Genomic DNA, 23,163 nt, shown 5'->3' on the forward strand with positions numbered 1-23,163 from the left:
AATTTAATTTATGTTCACCTTCATCTCCCAGATCACTCATTTTATTAAACAGAGCTCACTGTTTGTTGTTGTTGTTTTTTTTTTCTTATTCAACATATATCAACTATGTAGGCAATTACTTATTTAAAAATTAGCACCTAGAATTTAGAGCTGAGGCAGTACTGCAACTGTGACAGATTAAAGGGTTTAACAAGAAATAATAACACAACTTTCTGTACAACATATTTGTCAAACACCTTTCATAACAAATATGTTGGAATCCAACAGTAATCCCTGTGCCACAAGAACAGACCTCAACTCTTCCCAAGTTAACCTACTGCTGAGTAGTAGTACCCTTTGTTTATAGGTGTTTGGCTAATTTTCAGTCCAAAAGAGAACATAGTCTATCTAAGCTGATTTCCATTCATTTTTAAAGTAAAAGCATTTTCTATGAATATAAAATTAAATCCAAATTCTTTATAAGCTAGAGTTAGTACAAGAGCTTTCTTTCTGCGTGTCTTTATTCTGTTTTTCTGTGCCAGTCCAGGGAGAACTCCATCTCAATGTGTTACCTCCCTCCACCAGCCAAGCTGCTGATTTCATTCTGTCACTGATACTTTCTGACTAACTTTTGTTCATCTCAAAGAGATTTTTTCCACTTGTTTTCTATCTCTGGATGACTGACCAGGCTTGGCCTACCTATACAACTTCTTCCCAATCCCTGTTGGCTGATCCATGGGCCACAGTAAAGAAAGCAGGATACATTCATAATATTCTGAAAGGATAATGTGGCTTTTTATTTAATTGGTAGGCATTGTGTTGCTGGCAGGCAATGCATCTTCCATTTAAATCTATATAATGATATTCATAAAGTGAAAAAGTTAGTGGGCCCATGAGAGGAACGATGGGAACCAACTAAGATTGAACAAAAATCCCCACCCCTTACCCACCTAAAGCTAGAGACAAAACCCAGCAAAGGCAGCGGAGCATCTACCTGTACTGTACGTGGGAGCTTCCCCATAGCCCTGCATCTGCAGGCTTAGAAATAGATTTCACCCCCGTGGTTTTAGCCCAAAGCTTGGCTCTCACCTTTCTTCCCAAAGCATTTAAGCCATCACATCTCACAAACCTTTTTGGAAGCAATTTGTACTTGGATGGTGTAGGACACGAAATGGAAAGAGGCTGGATGTCTGTGTAAGCCTAAAGCTGATTACTAATTCGTCACCCACATATCAGCTATCCCAGAATCATTAATCACCAAGAGTGGTACATGACAGCTTCAGAGCTTTTATAAAAGGAAAGCTGGAAGTAGTTTTGGAAAGTACTGTAGGAGTTTATTTTTCTTCCAGCAAATTTTCCCCCTGTAAAATTGGTTCTGAATTCATCACCCACACACGCTTTCCTGAATTCTAGTAACATTTTACATTTATTGGCATGAGGTTCAGGATAAGTTGGCTTTGTTTCTCCTCCCCACTACCCCTGAGGAGTTATTCTGTCCACAAGAATTAATGGTCAAAAATGTTTAGCAGCAATGATTGAAAGTTTAGCTGCTTATCTAGAAAAACAGGGCATGCCTGAAGTCATGGCAATGAAGTCAGCAGACAAAGCAGACTTCCTTCTGAGCCAATGCTGAACCACTGTTCCCTTCTGGTTCTCTGTGAAGCAGGAAAAGAAATAAATTAGCCAACCTTTTCTGAACTTCAGAAATGGCTATTTCTTCTGCCTCTGCTGTCTTTTTGAACAGATGAGCAAGCCTAGCAGTGCAGCAGTAGGTAGCCTGGTTGTTTCTGGCTGTGCAGTACTAAGCTAGCCCATAGTCTGCTCTATGTAAGATGTGGTATGGTCTTGATGTCCCCCATTCTCTGTGTTGGTTAACACAGATGAATAGAACTGGACTTGAGAATTTTGAGTTCAAAAACTACATGTCTTTCAATTTTCATAAATCCACCTCCACAGCTTCTACGCAGATCTAGAAGCCTACATTTTTAAGGTAGACTCTCAGGCTTCCTTCCCAGCACTCCCCCTGTGCTCCTATTTCTGCCTGCTGCTGTTTTTCTGGATATTGTGCTGCCACAACTGGACTGTTTTTGTTCTTAGCTAACAAGTCCTTTCACATGCCAAAACAAACCTCCCCTGGGGCTCCTGTATCTTCTTTCTAAGACCACTTAGTGCACTTTGCCAGGTACTGTGCTATTGTGTTTGCAGAATAAGCCTGCCGTGTCTCACCCCCTCCTGCTGCCACATCCTCCATGACTCAGAGGTCTCTCCATATAACCTCTCCAGTTCTCATCCCTCCACAAAGGTTTCATTCCAGCCCAGCTTCACTTTATTAAGGCAATATTGCCTGTACTGCCTATGCAAGATGTGCCCAGTGTTGTACTGTCTGCATTTGAGTGGAGCAAGTAATGCCCCAAGAGGCTGACTTAAAATTATATACTATGTATATTTGGAAAATTGCATTTTATTAGCATCATGGCTTTTGTGTCTTTGAAAATTGGATTTAAAGTTTTTTTCCTCAGCAGTCATAGTGATGCCATTCAAATCATAAGTAGAAGCAGTGAGTGTGATGTGAGTCACCTGACTTACAAAATCTCAGGATTCAAATAAAGCTATGAATCGTTGAGGAAAATCTTGAGACTGAAACATTGTTAGTATCTTATAAATACTGTTTAACAGAACTCGTCTTCATTGTGCACCCACAGTCTTAAACCGCAGACATACATTTGCAACCAGTCTTACATCTCTCTGTTCAGTTTCTCCATCTGCATTGCTAGTCTAGATGCAAGTATTTTCTCAGTGAAAAAATATAGCTTGAGCTTTACACGAGTTTAGATTAGATTAATGGTCCTTTCCAGTCGCAAACTCTACAAGGCTGTTCTTCTCCATTGTTGGTCTTTGAAGCATTTTTGATAGTTTTCTTCAAGCAGGACTGGCTTTTGTAACACATGACTGAAATGTTGATGAGAGGACAGGGGAGAGGACATTCTGAAGCAGATCTAGGGCTGACTGACTTGTACATTGGCAGCAAATTTGGCACATGTGGATGCATCAGATCAAAAGTGCCTGCACTGTGAAGTCCATGCATGCACCCACATAAGACAGTCCTCTGGCAGGTGTGCACCAGACCAATGCTCTCTCAATTCCTATAGTGTTTTTTGTGTATGACATCCCACATGAATGGGATTAGCTTCATGAAAAAAACCTGCAAAGCTATAGCATTGCACTACTTCGACTTCATCCTTTAAAAAACCTGTGTGACACTTGACAATGGCTATAAACAACACCATCTCCTTAGTGTTATAAACACCACCATTCTCTTGTGCATTGTATATTAGTATAGGATTTGCACAACAGGATCTAGATCTCCTATTAAAACCCCTAGAAGTAAACCCACACAAATAGTAAATAAAATTTATTTACATGGATCAAAAGTCTCTATCACAATTCCTGTCAGTTCTGTGAAGCTACATTTGGGATTAATTTGGGCCATTACAATTATTTTCACATCTGAACACATCGTAAAATCTCTATAAAGAGATAAATTAAATGGGGAAGAGCAGCACAAAAATTATTTACTATAAATTATGAAATAAAACAGGATAGCAAAGTAATCTCTGCACAGATGAACCACTAAAATATAATTAGTGAGACTCTGCAAAAGACTGAATATACCTGAAATAGCTTTAACGTGTCTTGAATAAGATATGATCTTGGCATACTTTTAAAACCCCTGTTCAGCTCAATTGAAAAAAAAAAAGCAGAGGAAAGGAAAAAGAAAAGAGAGCATGTCAGAGAGATTGATCTATATGACTGGAAAACTGGGAAGATTATTAATGGGATAAAGAACCTTTCTGTTATAGGTTACTAGTCTGAAGGCAGTCCAGTATCACAGTACCCCAAAGCACTACTATTTCATATTTCAGATCAGATGACAATGGATGGATGGCCAGATGGAAGGAAGGAATTGGAAACCCAGGATTTAAAAACATGATTGCCTAATTTAGGCTGCTAAAACAATGACCTTATTTTCCAGTCATGAATCATTGCTAGTCTTACTGAATTGGACTCCTAAGACTCCTCTGCAAACTCACTAAAATGGATTTGATTTAAGTCACCTGCTTTCAAAAGCTAGATAATAACTTAAAGTTGTATTGTCCCTTTCCATAATGAAGTGAACTGAACCCTGGATTTTATTTTTGCTATACACAGCTATCTATGCTGTAATTTATTTTCATTTAATTAAATGGCTGGAATTTTCTAAGTTAAAGAACACTGGTAGGAGCCTATACACTAAAAATGATGGAAACAAGGAGAAAGACTATTTCCAACATCTGTGGCTCTGTTTCTGTGTATCTCCACATCACCTGCCTGAACTCACAGTGACATCATCAGCATGGCAATCACTTAAATATACCCCTCTCACCAACTAGAACTTTACCAGTTTATCAAAGTCACTTAGCTTTAAAAAGCACAATAGAAAAAATAAAGAGGGTCTTATACTATATCTTGAAGGTAAAGTTCATATAAATTGGACCTGTCAGTGGAGGCTGATCTCACCTGTCAAGGTGGCACACAGGAAACAAAAGACAAGTCTCTCAGGACAGAGACTTATTGGATGTTATAGACCAAAATGAACATGCTTGAATTGCAAATCAGAAGCCAGAGTGGCCAACAGAGAACAGTTGGAGCTACCTAAGCCTCATGTGTCTTATACAACTAATTAAACATTCAGCCTCATTTTATTACTGGCTGGTGCTCACATAAGCTCCTCAGTTTGGCCCCATTTAGGGAAAGCGATTCCAATCCAGTTTGGGATGAAGGCGGCATCAGTGTATGCAATGAGAACCTGCAACAGTTAATAAATGCTCTAATCTCCTAGCTAAACAAAGGTAGTGAAGGATCTCTTTGCCACAGCCATTACTTGAGACTTGAGCAACTGGGAATTCAAGAGCACATCTAGGTGGCCGGACTCATTATGAAACAGCAGACACGCTGCTTCAGCCGAGAAATCGCACACAGCACCAGCTAGATCTCTCAAGACATCCTCATCAGCCAATTTCACCTGTCTTGTGCTGCGGGAGCACTGCCAGCTTCCCCCTCTCATAGTCTGCCTCCAGGAACGCACAGCATTTACCACTTGGCCGTGTGACAGAGAGCATCTCACAAAGCTGAGCATCACCCCACCAAATGACATTGCTTCTTAAAATACACCACTACTCCCTCTGCCAAGCTCTTCCCTGTTCATAGACCAGTCATGCCAGACTTGAAAGAAATGTATGGATAATCAATCAATAACACCAGGCTGACATCCTGCAAAAAGTCATGCCGCTGCATTATGCCTTATGTCCGACTGGTATCAAAATGTGTCAGCTGAAAGGGCCAAAACAGTCATCAGAACTGGTTTTCTGTATGGCCTGGAAAAGGCCTTTACCAGCCATTAAGGAAACCCAGTTTTTTTATCTGTCCCATACCTGTAACCATATTGAGTGAGCTCAAAGGAAGAAAGAAAGTCTTAAATGATGACAGAAGAGCATCATCGTTATTTTGAGTTAAAATTAGTTATCCCAGAAAGAAAGTTTGAGGATTAATGTTTTCACAGTACTGTGCAAATGCAAGGACTTACAAGTTACAGATTATGATAAAAATACTCACAATGTTCCTCATGTGTTTCAACATTATTGTCAGATGGGTGCTCTCGTAGGATATGACTAATTGTACTCCAGGCTTATGATCGGTTGACTGAGGACCTAAAAAAGGCCAGATAGTTTGATTTTTTAGTTAACAGCTCAGTGGAAGTATATTTGTAAAATATTGCAGTACACAGGAACTAATACAGAAAAAGAACCTATTGCGTGCTTAAATCAGGGATGAAATTAGAAAACACAGATAAGGAGTGTGATGGAAGAAAGTGGTCTGACATGCAGTGCTCATTTTCTTTCCTGTTTATACATTGACAGTGAGATTTTTTGTTTTCTAATTGCCATCAATCTGAATTTCAGTGGGAAATTTATGCTTGAGTAACAAATAATTGAGGGGGGGGTTGGCAATCATTGATGACACTAGTCAGTATTGTTGCAATTCTGTCTGGTTAAAAACATTGGATTAATTTTTTTTTTTCCCAGTTCCCAGCAGAAAGAAAAAAAAAAAAGAAAAAAAGAGCAAGTTTCCAGACCAGTTCCAAAACAACTGTTACAGAAACAACATCTATATCTATCACATATAAATTCTCCCTTCCTCATTCTGTATTTTTCCTGTTCCAGGCTGGTTTTAATGCAATGCATTGCTTTCATAGATTTTTCTACTAAGATACATTTAAAGAGTTTGATCCCATTCCCACTGAAAAAAAAAATTTTTCAGTTTCCAAGCCAGAAGAATCAGTTTCATAATGTGGCAGAAATGACTAAGCATATCCTGTTCCTTCTTTCTGCTGGAGGCATTGAGCCAGCTGTCTTCACTGCCAAAAAGGTGTGTCCTTGAAGTTGGGTAAGTAATGTGGTTTACCTGCCCTACAGAGACAGAGGAGAAAATACAGATGGCTTTTACCACAGTATACCAGGTAATGGTGAACACAACAACCTCTCCTCGACATCTGACCTTCTTATTTTGCAGTGTTAAGCCTGAGCAGGGTGGACATGAGCCATTTTGCACCGCTTGGTCTGAGACCTGGGGTTCTCCCCACAGGGTCATCATCAAAGATAGTCCAGACACTGCCTGTGTGAACTAGCCTGGTTTTACTTATGCAAACAGGGCTTCATTTAATTAGACCAAAGCTGTATTACAACCAGTATTATATATTTACTACACTCGGAAAATTAAGAACTCAATCCTGCTAACCTTACAACAAAATAGTGACCTCTCATGAGCTGGGCTCTGTTCTGCCCGCCTTCCTGTTAAAGAAGTAGCTGACCTTGAGACCTCAGACAGAAAAGTCCTGCTCCCCTGCATGCACATTGAGATCTACCACTGACACACCAGCCTTAAACACAGGGTGAGATAATGACAGGAGACAATATAGTCGCAATTAATTCTTTAAATAGAAACATATCTTTTAAGAAGCGGAAGGAATGAGAAAGGATGATGAGAATGAAAGAACTACCATCACACGCGAGGGTTATGCACTAGCAAGAAGAGGCTTTTTAGAGAGTATCAGGACTGTTCATCCTCAATAGCAGGCAGGATTCCCACATCTTCCTTTCAGCCTCAGCAGACACCTGTGCACTCTCTGTTGCGCTCTTGCTCTCTTTTTTCTACACGTGCACCAGAGCTCTTACAGCCAGGGTTGTAAGAGCAAGAAATCAAACTCCCTCTCCTCAGCCTTTACTCTGTTGTTCAGCAGAGGAGGCAGCAGAGGGGAAGTTATAATGAATAAGCCACGCTGGCTGTATTTTTCTGAAGAAACCAAATGTGTAACCTCTGGAGTGAACAGAGGCTAAAATAACCACTAAGTAGATAGAATTACAGTGGTGTCATGTACTATTGACAGCCAGAGAGCTAGTGCAATTGCCATTTTTCCTAAGGAAAGGAATTTAAATGAATTAAAAATAACACAGTGTGTACATACAACTGCCATAATATAAATTTTCCAGGCAGCCTGGATATCAACGCTTCTGAGTTTCTGATGCTTGGACTGGAATTTTAGAATATGAATCCACCCCCAATTTCTTCCCTTTAGAGACTACAAAAATACATTTTTAATCACATCCTAATTAGAGAAGGGCCTGAAACAGACTCTTGAAGAATTGAAACCTTATGAAGAAATCACTAGGCTGGGACTTAGAAGACCGAGGTGCAGTTCTTCATTTGTTATTCTCCTTTATGAACTTTGACAGATCACTTAGCAAGACTGTACCTTATTTCATTTCTTGTTGTATGCAAATAAGGACAGGGAGGGATAGGGGATGAAAACTCCATGAACCAGTCAATGCCGAGTTCTTTCCAGGGTAACAAAAAGCCCCCCAAAATCGATTCTTGCCCCCACCATGCAAAGCCATTTTACCATATTTTTTTTAAGTTGTGGGGCCTTTTTCCTTTAAGTTGCAACAGGGAAGGTAGAGTCCTAGAGCATTAAAGACAGTGTAACACAAAGGGAGTCGTGTTTTAACATAAGGGCACAATTCACTTGCGGGGCTCTGTTAATTTTGTGAATTGCTGTGGGTCATCCTGAGTGGTTCAGCAAGAGCGACAGATTTCAGAGGCTAAATTACATCATTATAGTTCAGCTGAACACCATGCCTTTTCTTTCCTCCCAGCACTACCAGGGCTTTTTTCTGCATTACTTAAGTTTTATAGTGTGAGTGCTTATATCGAGCCGAGGAACTTCTCTGTGGGAGCTGGCATTTTCATTTATAAAAAAAAAAATGTAAATAAGTTTCTAACCAAGCTGAAAATAATGAAAAACATGGGAGGGGAAAACATATTTCTAATTGAGTATATAAAATGAAGTCTGAAACAGACACTATGGGCATGGCTATTACTAAAAGATTTGCTCTTGCTATGCAATAAATTGAGCACAAATGGAAAAAAAAATGAAAAGGAAGGTAAAGAAAAAAAACCAGAGTGCAGGGAATCTGATAAACACGGAAGAAACTTATTATGAAATATAAGTGATAGAAAAGACAGTTAGCTACACTCAGCTGTTATATTTTAGGTTTTCCCACATTCAGTGCTAAATCACAGTCTCTTTGAAGCCTAGCTGATTTTAGCTTCAAATGATAATAAAATACACATACAGTAATTACTTCCAGTCTATCCAGCTTGGGCAGATGGACTTGAGCTCAGGCCCTGCATTTTTAGGAACTGTCATGCTCTACTTGCACTCCATTATAGGCAAAGATCAGATGCTGGTCTGTTGTAGATACAGGACAAAGCTCCACTGACTTCAGCTGAAGCAAGATTTCCCTCCCAGGGTTTGATTCTTCGCTCACTGGTGTCAATGCAAAAGCTGTCAAATACCAAACGAGGACCCTGGAGCACTCGTAGCGTTTTTCTATATGACTTGTGCCTGTGTGTCCCAGCACTCTGCAGTGGAAGTCAGCCACCAATCCCTACTGCAGAAAAACTCAAACACTGTGCCAGTTCATAATTTCTTTTATCAAGTACAATAACACCAGAAAGCTGTGGGTCCTTTCTTCTTTTTGAATGACAAAATTAAGGCAATTAGTGTTCAAATTTCTACTGAAGGTGGAATGATCTTCAGAGTAGTCAAGTATGCAGTTCTTTTCTTTATCTAGATGGTCTTTTCTAGCATGTTGGAGAACTACCAGCTCTATATTCTATCATTTGTGCAATGTTTTCATTAGCAGCATTTTAAAATAAGCTCTGTATTACACTTTGCACAATGCGTGAGAAATATAAACAGCGAGGAAGATGCTACACAGAAGACTGACAAAATCAATAGGGAAACTATAATTTAATAATACATTGCATTTCACACGTGGACTGCAAAGCAATGTGAAAACGCTAATTAACTAAGTGTCACAGCACTACCATTAGGGAGTTCAGTATTATTCTGTATTCTGCACCCTCAGATTTTTCTTAGATATTTCTTCTTGGTGACAGCCTGTTTTGACATCTGGCACCAAAGGGTACTGGAACCTGTTCGGTTTTCCAGGGCCAGGGTTGAACGCCCCAAGCCAACCATCTGCCTGCTTTAGCTACAGCTTGGCTTTATGAGCCTCCAATGCACCCAACTTCAGATAGTCAGCTGTAAATACATTAACTGACTATCATCTCACTGGTTTCGTCCTGCAAGCCAGCAAGAGCTGCTTATGGCCAGCACAACAGCCTAAATGCAACTAAAGTAGGAATGCAACTTGTGGGAAAAGCTTTACATCGAGAATGAGCAACTGCAGCAGATCGAAACACTACGTAATGTGAGCAAAATAACCTACTCTCCTCAGGGACTATTCATGAGGACTGCAATTCTACATGGAGAGGCATACCGTATGACAGTTTTTTTGGAAAGTTTGGATCTTCCTTTAGAAGGACACGAAGCCAGTTTCTCTACTGCACTAAATGGACAGAAGTCCACTGAAATGCATGGAGCATTAATCAAACATGCTACAACTGGACCTGGGTTGTGCACTGTTATAACCAATAGGAAAGACTTCATGATTTCATAACTTCGGCAAAACAGTCTGAATTATTAATATTTTCAGGAGAAATAAACTCAAGAAAAGAAAAATAAACAAGATTGATATAAAAATGTTTTTGATAGATTTTCTTTCTTCCTTTTTTTAAAGGGCCTTTATAAAAGGCTGTCTGTGAAATCATTCCCGATATCTGCTCTCACTCTCTTGTAGTGAGTTTGGTATAATGAAATGCTGACAATATTCAGTATAATTCAGAATTCATCCCACTGGGAGTACTGAATCAGTATTCATGTCAAAGTAAATTTAGCACTGATTTTTAATCTCTTCATTGCTAGGAGCACAGTACAAATTCATAAATTTTAATTTTTATTTTACTTTAGTAAGTGTAATTACCTACAACATTTACAAATTAAAGCAGTGTAAGAGAAAGATGCTGTCTTGATCAAAATTCATAACCTGCTTCAATTGGGCATTCATTTTATTTTATATTGATCCTAACTAAGAGACAGATGATTTGTTTGCTTAAAGGCTGAGAGAGAAATCACCAGATTCATGGAAACCTACAGGCCATATTAAACCCGACTTATTCTTCAAAAAAGGCAAAAATTAAGGCCCTTATAAGCTCATAAAGCAATGAAAGCTGTGGGGGAAGGATGTATTCTTTTAATGGAAATTGTCTCTCTCCTGCAGCCTCAGTGAACTTAGTTCCTGCCCCAGACTGACTATGGCATTACTACAGGGCTTACTTTCAAATCAAGAGTGTTTCAGGGCACCCCAGCAAACAAGAGCCTCCAGGGCCACTGTGCTCTTCCCAGCAACTCCTTATTTGCTACCTGGCACCTTGGCATGATCAGCCACCTCCTGCCTTAGCCGGACTTGTGTCTTCTCCTTCCACAGGACGGATGATAATAGGGTGCAGAATGCCATGCAGCAAAGATCTAAGTGAGCTAGCTAGGGTATGGCAGCAGCCCAACTCCAACAACAAGGGGCGAAGCATAGACTAACATATATGAAAATAATTTTTCAGATGGGTAATTAGCACATGCATGGCTGGTCTTCCTCTGATAGCTGAGCTAGCTCATTTACAGCTAAGCTCACCTACTTCCACAGTTCACTGCAATCAATTGTCGACCAGGTGCATTCCCTTCCTTGCTGACCAGAAGTGGTGCCATACCCAGAGTAATTCAGCCCATTATTCTTGTTCTCTGTTTTTACAGAGACTAAACTCATTGGGTACTGATTTGGACCTTGTGTCCTACTGGTATTCTATCAATAAATGATAGCGATGAATTTTCTAGGCCAAAGGGAGGTGGTTTTTTTGGTTGTTTTTTTTTTTTTTTTTCCTGTGTTAAACAAAGGTTTTGCCCTGAGTCTAGAACTGAAGTGTCCAAACTTTAAAAGGCAGTGTTCCTGAGCAGGAAAAAAATAATCCCTCTGTAACCACAGTGCTTGAGGCCAGAGACACATTAATGTCTCCTGACCAGGTTGTGACCTTCCCTTCCACTGACTGTATAGCGAACCAGCAGACTGGGTTACCTGTCACATAGCTTTCATCAAACACCCACTAAACACATTCTTACCTCTGTTTCTTTATTCTCTTCTCTGATTTTGATGTAATTGACAACAAAAATAAAGGGCTCACCCTTCAGACTATATTGACTCAGGACACCACTGTAGGAATTATGAGGCTGTATTTTATTTCTCAACTTTATTACAGACTCAGTTCATGCTTTTGCATAAGACTTTTACACCCAGATTCTCTGTAATAATTAGGCACCTAAATATTAGTGAAATGTCAAAATCCTTCTAAAGACCTGGGACTTTAACTCCTTTATTCCTCAGCTCACTCTCACATGTCTGCATCTTTGGTTAAAGAGTCTACAGATAGAGGCAGCCCACAGACCCAGACTACATGTTACATTTGAACTCTGGTTTGGGTTTTCTGTGACAAGATTTAGCCTTGTATGTTCCTAACACCTAGGCCATCTTTGCATTATCTCCTCGTTCCTTTGTAAAAGTTGGAGCAACCATTAGTAATTTCCAGTAGTCATAATGGATTCAATATGATAATGGCATGCCCTAATCAAATAAACTCTACACAGGGGGAATCCTCCAAAGGCTGAGAAGCCAGAATGGGATTTATTTTGTTCTGATGGATTAAAAAAAATGGTCCCAGCAAAAGGGATAATGAAGCCTCTGTCTGCAGAGAGATTAAATTAACTTAATGGACGTGCAAACTAAATATGCAGAGACACTTGCACTCCTTTCTGAAATGTGGATAACTGGTGATCTTGGAAACTATCCTACCACTTGGAGCACATAACAACCAGCTGAACTGTTGTGGTGCAGAGTGCGGCTGCTGGCTTCTTCATGAGATTTTATTTTGCCTAAAAACCTGACTTTGGAAGATTATTTTCAGTTCAGAACTAGTGCAGTGGAAAAGAATAAACATTCACAGTTTACATTTTATGGTTTATGCTTTGGCTTTTAATGTTGTAATGCCAGAGATTAGATTAAATTAGGTGCTGGACAAAAGATGGAAATAGGTTAAGTATTTAGATAGGCTAAATACTGCAGAATCTCATTTAGTAAGTGAATTACTACTATCATTAATAATGTAGGCCTAGGCATTAACATAACGTTCTGTTATTTACCTGCTCCACTTATTGTGAAAATTACTTTAGAAGTCATTCCTGATTTTCTTCGCTTGTCCAAGCACACATTGTGCTTTGTCATGACTCAGATCCTTTACTCCAAATTCTTCTCTGAAGATTTTGTTTTGTAAAACAAGAAACCTGCCACAGTTTGTGTAAATGAACTTTTACTTTGCATATAGGTATGTTTATTCAAAAAGAAATGAAGCAAGGCTGAGGAGAATATGTCAAAGTGAAAGAAAGCTACAGGTCACATTAATAACACATTTTCAGAGACCTTGAGAAATCAGGAATTATTTGTTGGTATCTTTAGATCTTCAAAAAAAAAGCCACCTAAACACTTTAGACTCACCTTTGCATTATTATATTTAATATTATTAAAGAAGTCCTTCTTAGAAAACAAATAAGATTGGTAATCCACATACCTAAGGTCACAGATGATGAATCTTCTGCCAAGGTATTTTTGGACCAATTCAGGAAGAAGCTGAGTACAAGCTCATTCTGAAAGAAAATAAAAATACTTTAGGGAGTATCATATGTTGTGCTCTGTTCCTTAAATTATTCCCCTCCGAGCAGATTGCTGGTAGGTTTCTAATGTGTATATTGGAGTTATCGATAAAGGGGAGCTTTTCCCCTCTGATCATGGGCAAGGACCCCAGGCACTGGGAAGACAATGGTGCCCCTTAGCACTGGCTCCGGGATGCTGCATTGGTGCCTACGTGGCCCCTTTCTGTCAACACACTTCCAAACAGCAATGTGCCACGTGGGCCATAGATTTGCATTCTTGCTTGATCTCCAGTGTCTCAAGATATGTATTAGCAGCTGCAACTACTTTTACAGAGCAGCCCATCTGTGAAACAAATGCAGGAGAACATCTTTACTGCGTATTGTGTAGTCAGCATGAAATTTGCCCTTGGCATAGGACTGACTCCAAGCATCTGACCTAATGTGTGCCTCCCTGAGGCTTAGATATTGTGCATACCTCCCTCACATGGCGGCTTAATGGACACTCACACTGAAAAGCTCCATACGGAGTTAACTCCTACCAGAAAGCAACAGGGAGCGAAAAGGATGATCATATTTCGCCACCCTGTTTAAAAGAGTAATCCACCTTATGTACTGCACTATAACTTTTATTTTTATGTACTGACCTGTACTGCTCTAGTGAACATATATAACAGGTAGTTACATTCAGCTGTAGAGAATTAAAACAATAAACCAAAACCCCAGATCTGAGTATTGTGCAAGGCAATGAAAATGTGAATTCTGAAATGGACTCTAATGATTCTGAATCAAAGGTGGACAGTAATTGCATTTTATTAGCTTTTTCATAAAGCCGTATTTCAGAACGGCCATTCTTTAAGATGGTTAGAATTGCTACATTCATACTGATGTTACTTGGACTGACACTGTAATGAATGGGTAGAACAAGAAACTTTTCAGATTCTAGCATTAAAATGTCACTGTTGTTTTTTTTCCAGGCCATGGAAAATAACGTGTCTCTTATCAGCAAGATGTACTTCATGTAGCATTTGTCTTGTTTCAATTTGACAAGATGTGGCATGATTTGTGCAAGGAAAAAAGAAAAGGAAGGGTTTAGTGATAAATGCAGCTAGTGAGGAGTTAATGTGGTTACAGCAGACAGAGGAACAAGATGTGTATGTTCAGCATAGAGATAAGATTTAGCAATCTGGATTTATTTTAGCAGTTGCCTTTTATTTTTCATTCTACTGTTTGGAGTTTTTCCTCCCACACTGGTATTTTCTTTAAGAGAAAAATCAGGGGGAAAAAAAAAGGATAAACCAACAGAATTGTTTTCCTTGAATTGAATGACAAATCCTTAAGCTATTAGCAGTGGACTGCCAATATACCTGTCTGTTCTGAGCATGACTAATTATTCTCTCATCTCATGAAGACAGCTTACGGGGGAAAGCCCATACACCTGCTTCAGCTTCCAGTAGCTTTAAACAGCTGAGTTATTCCCTGCAGGACCTCCATTTGCTCTTTCAGCACAAGTCCCAAGTGTAGGAAATCTCAAGGGTTGAAAGAGTATATTTTTGGCAGCTCAGCCTTTATTTGACAGCATGAAAATAAGCAGAGAAACTTAAGTAGCCCTTCGAGTTCAAAGATCTTGAGAGAAGTGGGAAGGAGGTGGAAGGAAGGATACACTAACTGACTTGAAAGAGAAATAAATTCCACACTGAGCAGCTTGGCGTTGTGCTTCCTCTCTGCTTACTCTTTCAGCAATAAATGGAAATATATGAACAGAGAGGTTTGTAAACAGGAGGTGCAAAGATTGTTTCAGGTGATAGTTCCAAATTCTCATTTCTAAAGGAGACAACACTGAAAAAAAGTGACATTTGGTTTAAGTACAGAAGTGGAATTCATGCAGATCTTACATCAGGCATGAACACGACAGGCATGTACACTGCTGGTGCCACAGCACTGATTTCAAAGCTTTCCCTGTCTGTGTGTCCATTGTACTCAACAGGTATTGAAGCATGTGGGGAAGCAGCAAGGCTAATGTTGGCAAATGGAATGCAAAAACATAATTGAACTGGTCACATTGCAGGGGCAGATGTAGCAGTCTATCCAGGGCAAAGTGCTTCAAAAGCAATGGGGGAGATCTCCTATGTGTTTATGGCAATAAGCATTTTGCACATTGTTATTCATAAAACAGCGATTTCTCCATGAACTATGTTAATCTGCCTGCTGCAGGAGTCCACTGTTTAGATTTCCACCAGCAAAGTGTGTAAGTACCTTCTTAAGTTCACCTTTTGTCAGCAGACCACCAAAGCACACGCTGAACTTTCAGATGATTCCTAAATCAATGAGACTTCAATCAATTGGACCCCAGTCAATGGGTCTAAAGCATATGCTTAGAGTTAAGCATGCATCTAATTACACTGCTAAATAGAAACAGGCACATCAGAGCTTTGAACATATGTATGATCAAAAGCGCACTGTATTTAGGTGGATAGAGTCCGCTTCTAAACAAGCAATTGTTGTAACAAAGATGTGACCATAGGTGGGTCTTAGAGACCCTGTGACAGTCTTGGCAGATAGGCAGGCACTGAGGATGACCACAAGCACTCACCTACCCTTTTTTCCCCTGGAATTCTTACCTTTAAGTTGGTAGATGGAAATTCCCTAAAATACTGCCCATTTAGGGATTTTTAGGAAATCCTCCTATCATTTGTCTAACCATTCTTACCTAATAAGACAACAATCTTTAATAGGTAATGTTGATATTTTTCCAGGACACTCAATAACGTTAGCCTATTGGGGAGCAGCCAGGTATATATGGGTGCATCAGTGTTGGTCTGGCTAGAACTCACGCATGACCTTTTTTCAGCCATTAAACTCAAAAGGGACAAATCCCACCTTCACTTACACTAGGACACAACTGAAAAAGCAATTTCAGTGGCATCGGGGGAGCTGGCACAGCCCTGCACCACTGTAGCACAGTAGAATTTGTCTACTGCTCTCCATCAGAGACTAACTAGAAAAGCACTCTGCTGTTAGTGAAACACAGCAAGATTTCAAGCCAGATTTAATTTTGTTAGAAAGAAAAGCACCCTCTCCTCTGCTTTCAGTTTTCTTTTCAGCTGTGTTAGAGTAGATTTGGGGTCAGAGAACACCCATGCACCTGTTATACTTTTGACAGGATGGAGAATCAGCAGGAAAGAAAGAAACCAGAAAAAGCTGACCTTGCTGCAGCTATTATAACTTCAGAAAGGGACAGCGGAAAAGAGAGGACTTTGAACCCTCCCCATTTTGGCTCTGCTGGATGCCTTGCTGCAGGAGTACAGGACTGGTGGGAGTTTAAGGGACCCATGTACCTCGGGTGCACTTTGTACCACTGCGTTATGTACCTCCATATGGGCACTGCAGGAGCTATTTTCTCATCTCTGCAAATCCCAAGTAGCGCCAGTGAATAAAGTACAAATGAAAAATGGGAAGCTCTTATCAAACTTGATTACTTTTATAGTGTAAAACATTAGTCACTCTAGAACAATGCTGTGGTCCTCGTTTTCACAGTATGCTTGAAAATGAGCGAACATAATTTACAATCATTTCCATTTATATCCTCTTTAAAGCCCTTTTACACAGCCTATAAGTCACCATAAAGCTGTTTATAGAACCTATCCATAGCTGATACACTGTCACTGCTTGTTTACCTGCTTGCACTAGGTTTATCTTTGGCTCCAAAGTCCTTAGTTAATTTGGATACTTAGAAAATTTTTATAGAGTCAAAACCCAATATACTTAATTTCTTTTTACTGATTAGCCTACTGTGCACCTGCACTTACTATTACGTTTGCCAAGCCCCTCCATCATCATAAACAAACTCCCTCAAACATCCAAGCCCACTGAACTTGCACACAAAACCAATCTATGTGAAAGATGTGGGACAAATAACATATGTTTATTTAAGGATATGTAGTTTTGTGAGATCAGCATGTACATCTAGTGTCTGAGCTGTGTTATCAATAACAATATCCACAAATTAAATACCACTTTTTTTAAATTATGAGAGATGGGAAGATTATCCATAGAATGTTACCAGCTGGTTGATGGTACCAAATGCACATGGTTGCTATATAAAATATTGCTTTAGATTCAGTTTTAGATTTTTCACTTGTAATGCCCAAGCCAGGTGCAAGCTGTCTTTTCACGATGAGCATGAAGACATTCAGCTTTGTGAATCTGCTGTTTGACACCAGGGCCAAGAGCAGACTAAATTAATGGAGCCTTACCTTGCTTTTGTGTCCCCAGGGAGTGTACAACCCTCCTACAATACAGCAGCAAAATGACAAGCCACTATGGCATCCTTAATTTGAATGATATATTATGAGATTTAGGCTGCAATCTCCATTCAGCCCATCACTCAGTTGGAGTTAAGAGTGAAATAGAGAAAAATGTAAAAGTGGTCAGCAGCAGCTGCCTTTTGTCACAGATTTGATTTATAATTTGATAATGTATATTTTTGTCCTCCTCCATGTTACCAGCCTTCAATTTATTGTTTCTTGATGCTTCACCTCTTATTGGTGGCACCAGTTGGTTGTTTTGCCATTTAATGAAGCCAAACCCCAGCAATCTAAACACTGTCTAGTATGTTGCCTTGCTGATCTAGAAGACACAGGCATTTCACCGCATGCAGCTGATGAGCCAGTCAACAATGGTGCAACTGGCACAAAACTAAATATTCTTATGGTGTGATCACATATATTGCCACTGGTTTGGGAGGAGTAGAATGAAACTAAAAAAGGTGCTGAAACCTGTTTTTGATCCTGTCCAAAATGACTCAATATGACAATGAAGGTGCATCAACTTTTGCATTTTAGTGGTTGAGTAATGAATATAGCTTGTTGTTCATGTATATAGTCTGCTGGTGTAGTTATTTATAACCGAGTGTTAACCCAAATTTAGGAAAAGCACTCCTATTCTAGGCAACTCTTCAATGAATGTCTAAGAGGAAGTCAATGAATGAGGCTTATGCTCAAAGTAAACCACAGACTTAAAAAACTGCTTTGAATAGGGACGGGCATGAGCACGTTTAAGCATTTAAACTGGCCCAACACCAAATACCTCCATCAGCTGATGTTTCTGCATTTATTGGATCTGATACTAAAATTCAGAGGTAGAGAAAAGCGGCTTGAAGTTTCTGTTCTTTAAAGCAGGGTTTAAAGAAACATTTAATTCCATTTGAGCTATGGTGCAAACGAGAAGGCAACTATTTTCCACCTCTCCTCCTTCGTTCAAACCATTTAGCAGAAAAGGTCAGTGACATTCTGATCTACTCTTAATTATAACACAATTTTCATAAACAGAACTTAGTCTGGACTAAAAAGCATGCACTTAAGCCACAACTGAGGAAGGAATTTGGATATAATCCAGTTCTTTCTTTATTTCTAGGACTTTCAATTACTTAATTGGTAGAACCAAGTGTGTCGTCAGTCCTGTGTGGACTGGACTAAACTTTTCAGAGCTGAAAATGGTGTCTAGTCAATCAGGGTAATGTGTTTACAGTGATAGCAAGGGTATTTGATAATGAAATAAAAGGTCTTCTCTCCATCTCAGACAATACTCCAGCATATGGTACAGCTACAATACAGCTACGATACCGTACAGGTACGATTCAGCAGAAAGAAATTACTGTGTCAAGAAAGTAAAGGGAACCCTGTTCTACAGGCATCTGCTCTTACAAGATTTCTTCACAAATTTCTGAATTAATTATTTATTCCTACATAGACTTACTATTTCATAGGAAGTTTGGTAATGCTTGAGAACAGACAACTCACTAAATGATTTCGGTCAGGCTCCCTAGCAATTTGAGAAAAAGGACAAATTTGACTGCAAAGTTGTCCAAGGCATGAAGAGAGACAAAATAATTGTATTTATTTTTATCAAGAAAGCCTCCTAACTTGGCTTTCTGCTCAGAGTGAAACCAAGAAGACACCATGACACTTTTAAAAGAGTCATACCAAAGGGAAAAGTAAAAAAGAAGCCTTCAGCTGGGAATACAAAGGAAATTACCCACTGACTGGTCTCCTTGTTCTAAGTGGGTCAGAACACGTCAGTATTTTCTAAATTTCTCCCATCTCCCAGCAGGAGAAGCATATTGAAGTAAAAATAATGATTCAATGTTTATAGAGTATCAATAACTTTAAAGGTTATCATCTAGAATTGCAGGTTAGCTGCATGGTGTTAAGCAAGATGATTTTCCCCATGCAATAACACTTTACAGACAAAAACAATCTGCTCATTACTCCATTTATTATTGTGCCCTCCAAGTCCAGCACACCAGTAGCTGTGCAGCCCTCTTAGGCACAAAGTTGTTTTCTTCTCCTCATGGTTCAGCGCTATAGGCTGTACTAGACTGGAACGGTTTTCAGCAACTGCATAGTCCAGCATGTCTGAATAGCCCCACTGAGCTGGTTCGGAGCTACACCAGCATACGTCCACAAGCAGATCTGTCCACAGTTCCCTCTGAATACTCTAGTCGTGGCTGCGCCCCAGTGCCCCAGCAGCAACATGCTGGGAGAACTTACCCAGCTCCATGGGTGCATGCTGCAGAACCATAAAGGGAGGAAGAAAGGCATCAGGAAGCCCATCGCAAGGCAGCATGCTCTGGCTGATTACTAGCCATTCACAGACCATGGAGCAGGAGGGAGAAGAGAGCTTCTGCCTGTGACCGGGAAATGTTTTTATTACCGTCCCAGGGCTTTAAGCAGTCTAATTTTTCAACCATAGATTAGGCTTCTACACAGTAGTGCTTGGCCCAAATTGAAAAGCCATGTACCTTACAGCAGCCCAGAGCACAGCAGAAGATACAGAGCTCTTCATTTCTAGGTCACTGGCTTACATCATTTTTATCTCTGCTGTGACCAAAAGGCGCTAATGTAAAATAAACCCACGACCCTAACCTGAGTGACAGAAATTGCACAACAATTAACCCCAACTTATGCAGTTCATTAGGCAAGGTCAGTCAAGGGAGTCAAGCACCCAAGTCAGCTGTCCATACCAAATTAAGTGTAACTCTGTGAGACAGATATTATCTATCCTCTTTGGAAATCTTCTCAATTTCAACTCACGGCACAGAATTTATATACATATTAATAAGAATCCTGTTTGTTTTACATATGGACGATTTCCCCTTTAATCTCCATTACACAGTCACAGCTGGGAAAGTTACATAGTTAGGCAGCAAACTTTTTTCTCCTCCTGCAAGATGTTTGAAATTTTGGAGAAAAAACATCCTGTCATACCCTCTTTTGGCATCCTAGACTGTATACACTATTAAACCAAACCAGCCCCAGTTTGTGCTATGGCCCTGAGGCCACAGGACATGACATGGCCCACCTGGCAGAGGCCCAAGCTCTGCTAGAGAACGTGCCAACAGTGAAACAGCAGGGTCAACGCACGAGCTCGTGCCTTGGCTCCCTTGAATTTACTAGCCTCTACGTAAGCCTAGGATCTAATGTAAACCACTGTTTCTTCCTGCCTGTCTGACAGCTTTCCTGACAACAGCTGGTCGCTGGAAGTTGCTCCTTTCTCTCAGACCCTCACGTCACTACTAGTAATTGACCATTCAACTTCCAAAGTGACACAGCGTAATGATTTAACATCCTCCCGGGGTGCGTGGGGCATGTTAGTTGCTCTTGGCCCTGGCTTTTATGATGCTGAGGTGCATAAGGCTTTGTCCTGGGCCAGACAATGAAGAGTCAGTGGTTGTTACCATTTCAACTTTCCATTTTGAAACAGGAGGAGAACATCAAATCTCAGAAAACAATAATGAATAAAAGAAGAGAAAACACCGATTTTAATGGACACAATGTATCATTCTGATAATACTGAAACATTCTGGGTTTGTCTTATGTTTGAAAAACAATTTCTTCTACATGTTAACTAAATTTTGAAATGAAGGGTATTTCTGGGCTGAAAGAATGGAACTTTTCATTTAAAAACTGTCAAAATCAGACTTCTCAATATTTCAAAATTTACTCCTTTCATAGACATTACATTCCTCAGAACCTACTCCTTACTGTCAAAAATTCAGTGAATCACTACTTTTGGATGGCAGCAAAGGAAGAGAAGTTCTTTTGAAAAATGCCCTGCCAGGTCTAATAAATGATTTTTCAGTCATTCTTGTCTTTGTCTTAAGTTCTGATGAATGCTACAATGGCTCCATCTCAAAATGGCTGCATTAGAAGACGTGTCATTTATGTCATTTATTTTTTTTTCAAATGAGGCCATGGAAAGCTTCCTGAATCTTTTGGTACAACACTACTAAAAGTCATATACAAATAAAATAAATACTGGAAGTGCTCACATTAGCCAGTTTCCTGGATCCACTTAATAGCTGCTTCAGATAGAGATTCAAATCCTTCACTCTTTTATGTTCAAGATCTGTAAAAGGTAAATGCCATGAGTGGGGAAACCTGCAAAATAAGAATATTTGTAAGTATAGCTCTTGTACTGAAATCTTCACTGAAAATATTTCCAGCTCTACTTAACAGAAGAAAGTTAACACTTTCTAAGAGGTTTTGCAGGTAGGGGAAGGGATGGGTACAGTGTCCAGAGGATTGTTTGCCCTCTGACTCTGGTTCTTCTAATATTTTGCTGATATTCTGTTTCATGCCGTACCCCTTTTTCTGTGTAAATCATTAATTTAAAAAAAAACAACAAAACAACCAACCCTAAAGGGCACTTATTTGCATTTTATGGTATCTAAATACCTCAAAAAATTGGCCCTTTATGATCCCAGGAAAACACTACCCTCTCCATTTTTTGCACTGTGCACAGCACAACAGATCTCTGATCTCAGCCCAGGGCACATGCTATACAAACCCTTACCATAGAATACTGAATACCAAAGCCTTACAGCAAAAATGTGACATTTTATAAATACATCATTGCTTGCTTTTTTACCCCAGCTATTTAGAGTGTAGATAAGTTTTTCAGAGCAGGTCCCCGATCCCATATGTAATTTCAGGTGCTAGTATAATAAAAGTAATATATGAAAACAAATGATTGTCACTATAACAAAATCATTCCCAATGAAAGCAATAACAATAATAATAGCAATGTTCTTGCTGAATTTTTATTATGATGAATTTCATTTCAGTTTAGTAAATAAACCACATATGCATAGAATGGCCTTATGTCAATTTTCAAATGCTTTGGTGATTGAAAATGTCAAAACCCCACATTTTTTTACTTGAATCTTCTTTGCATCTTAAAGACAATGTACATTAGATCAGTCAAAAGGTTAGATACACATAATCAATTTATATTAATCTTGCCTTGACAAGGACTATTTCTCTCTCAGGTTGAAGGAGCATTAGAAAAGCTATCTGTGCTAAATTGCATGTAATGGGTTTTGTGATATGGATTGCTAATATTGGGATTCATAACTAATATCACGTTTTATGTCCTCTAATCTATATGATACAGAAAGGTAGAAGTTTTGATCTGGTTGTATTTCACGTTACACGACCACTGTAAATAGTTAACTGTGTCTTGTTTACAAACCTCTTTTTTCTGGTACAACCTTGTTTATCCACTAGATCTCAAGAAATATCTGAAGGCTTCAGACAAATGACTAAAGAGCCATCCAGCAGTACAATATACTGAAAAGAGAGACTTCGCTGGCCTTTTGAAAGGCAGCTGTGTAATACTGTGAGGAAGAATCAGCACTGGTATAACTTAGTCTGCAATTAAAACAGCAAGGGGCCAGGATGATAGCAGCATATTGTATGTATGTATGACCTTTTGGTTATTTCTGCCTATAGCACTGAAAGATCAGGGCTCAGGCGCTGTACAAATGAATAGTAAGAGGCAATTCTTGCGTCACGAAATTACAGTGGCAGGACACATAATGAGGCAGAGGAAGTGATATGACCCAGGATCATGACATATATGAGCTGCACAGA

General features: G+C 39.5%; 1 protein-coding gene across 1 annotated transcript in view; it reads right to left on the minus strand.

Moving 5' to 3' along the window:
* Positions 1–23,163, minus strand: part of PIK3C2G (phosphatidylinositol-4-phosphate 3-kinase catalytic subunit type 2 gamma) — a 205,113-nt gene that overhangs the window by 16,317 nt on the left and 165,633 nt on the right. The window contains exons 29-31 of the mRNA XM_050913293.1: positions 21,561–21,669; positions 13,150–13,225; positions 5,632–5,726 (exon numbers count right to left, since the gene is read on the minus strand). Of these exons, the coding sequence (XP_050769250.1) occupies positions 5,632–5,726; positions 13,150–13,225; positions 21,561–21,669 (280 nt within the window). The remainder of the gene's footprint in view (positions 1–5,631; positions 5,727–13,149; positions 13,226–21,560; positions 21,670–23,163) is intronic.

The sequence above is a fragment of the Gymnogyps californianus genome, chromosome 1 (assembly GCF_018139145.2).
Source record: "Gymnogyps californianus isolate 813 chromosome 1, ASM1813914v2, whole genome shotgun sequence".
NCBI lineage: Eukaryota > Metazoa > Chordata > Aves > Accipitriformes > Cathartidae > Gymnogyps > Gymnogyps californianus.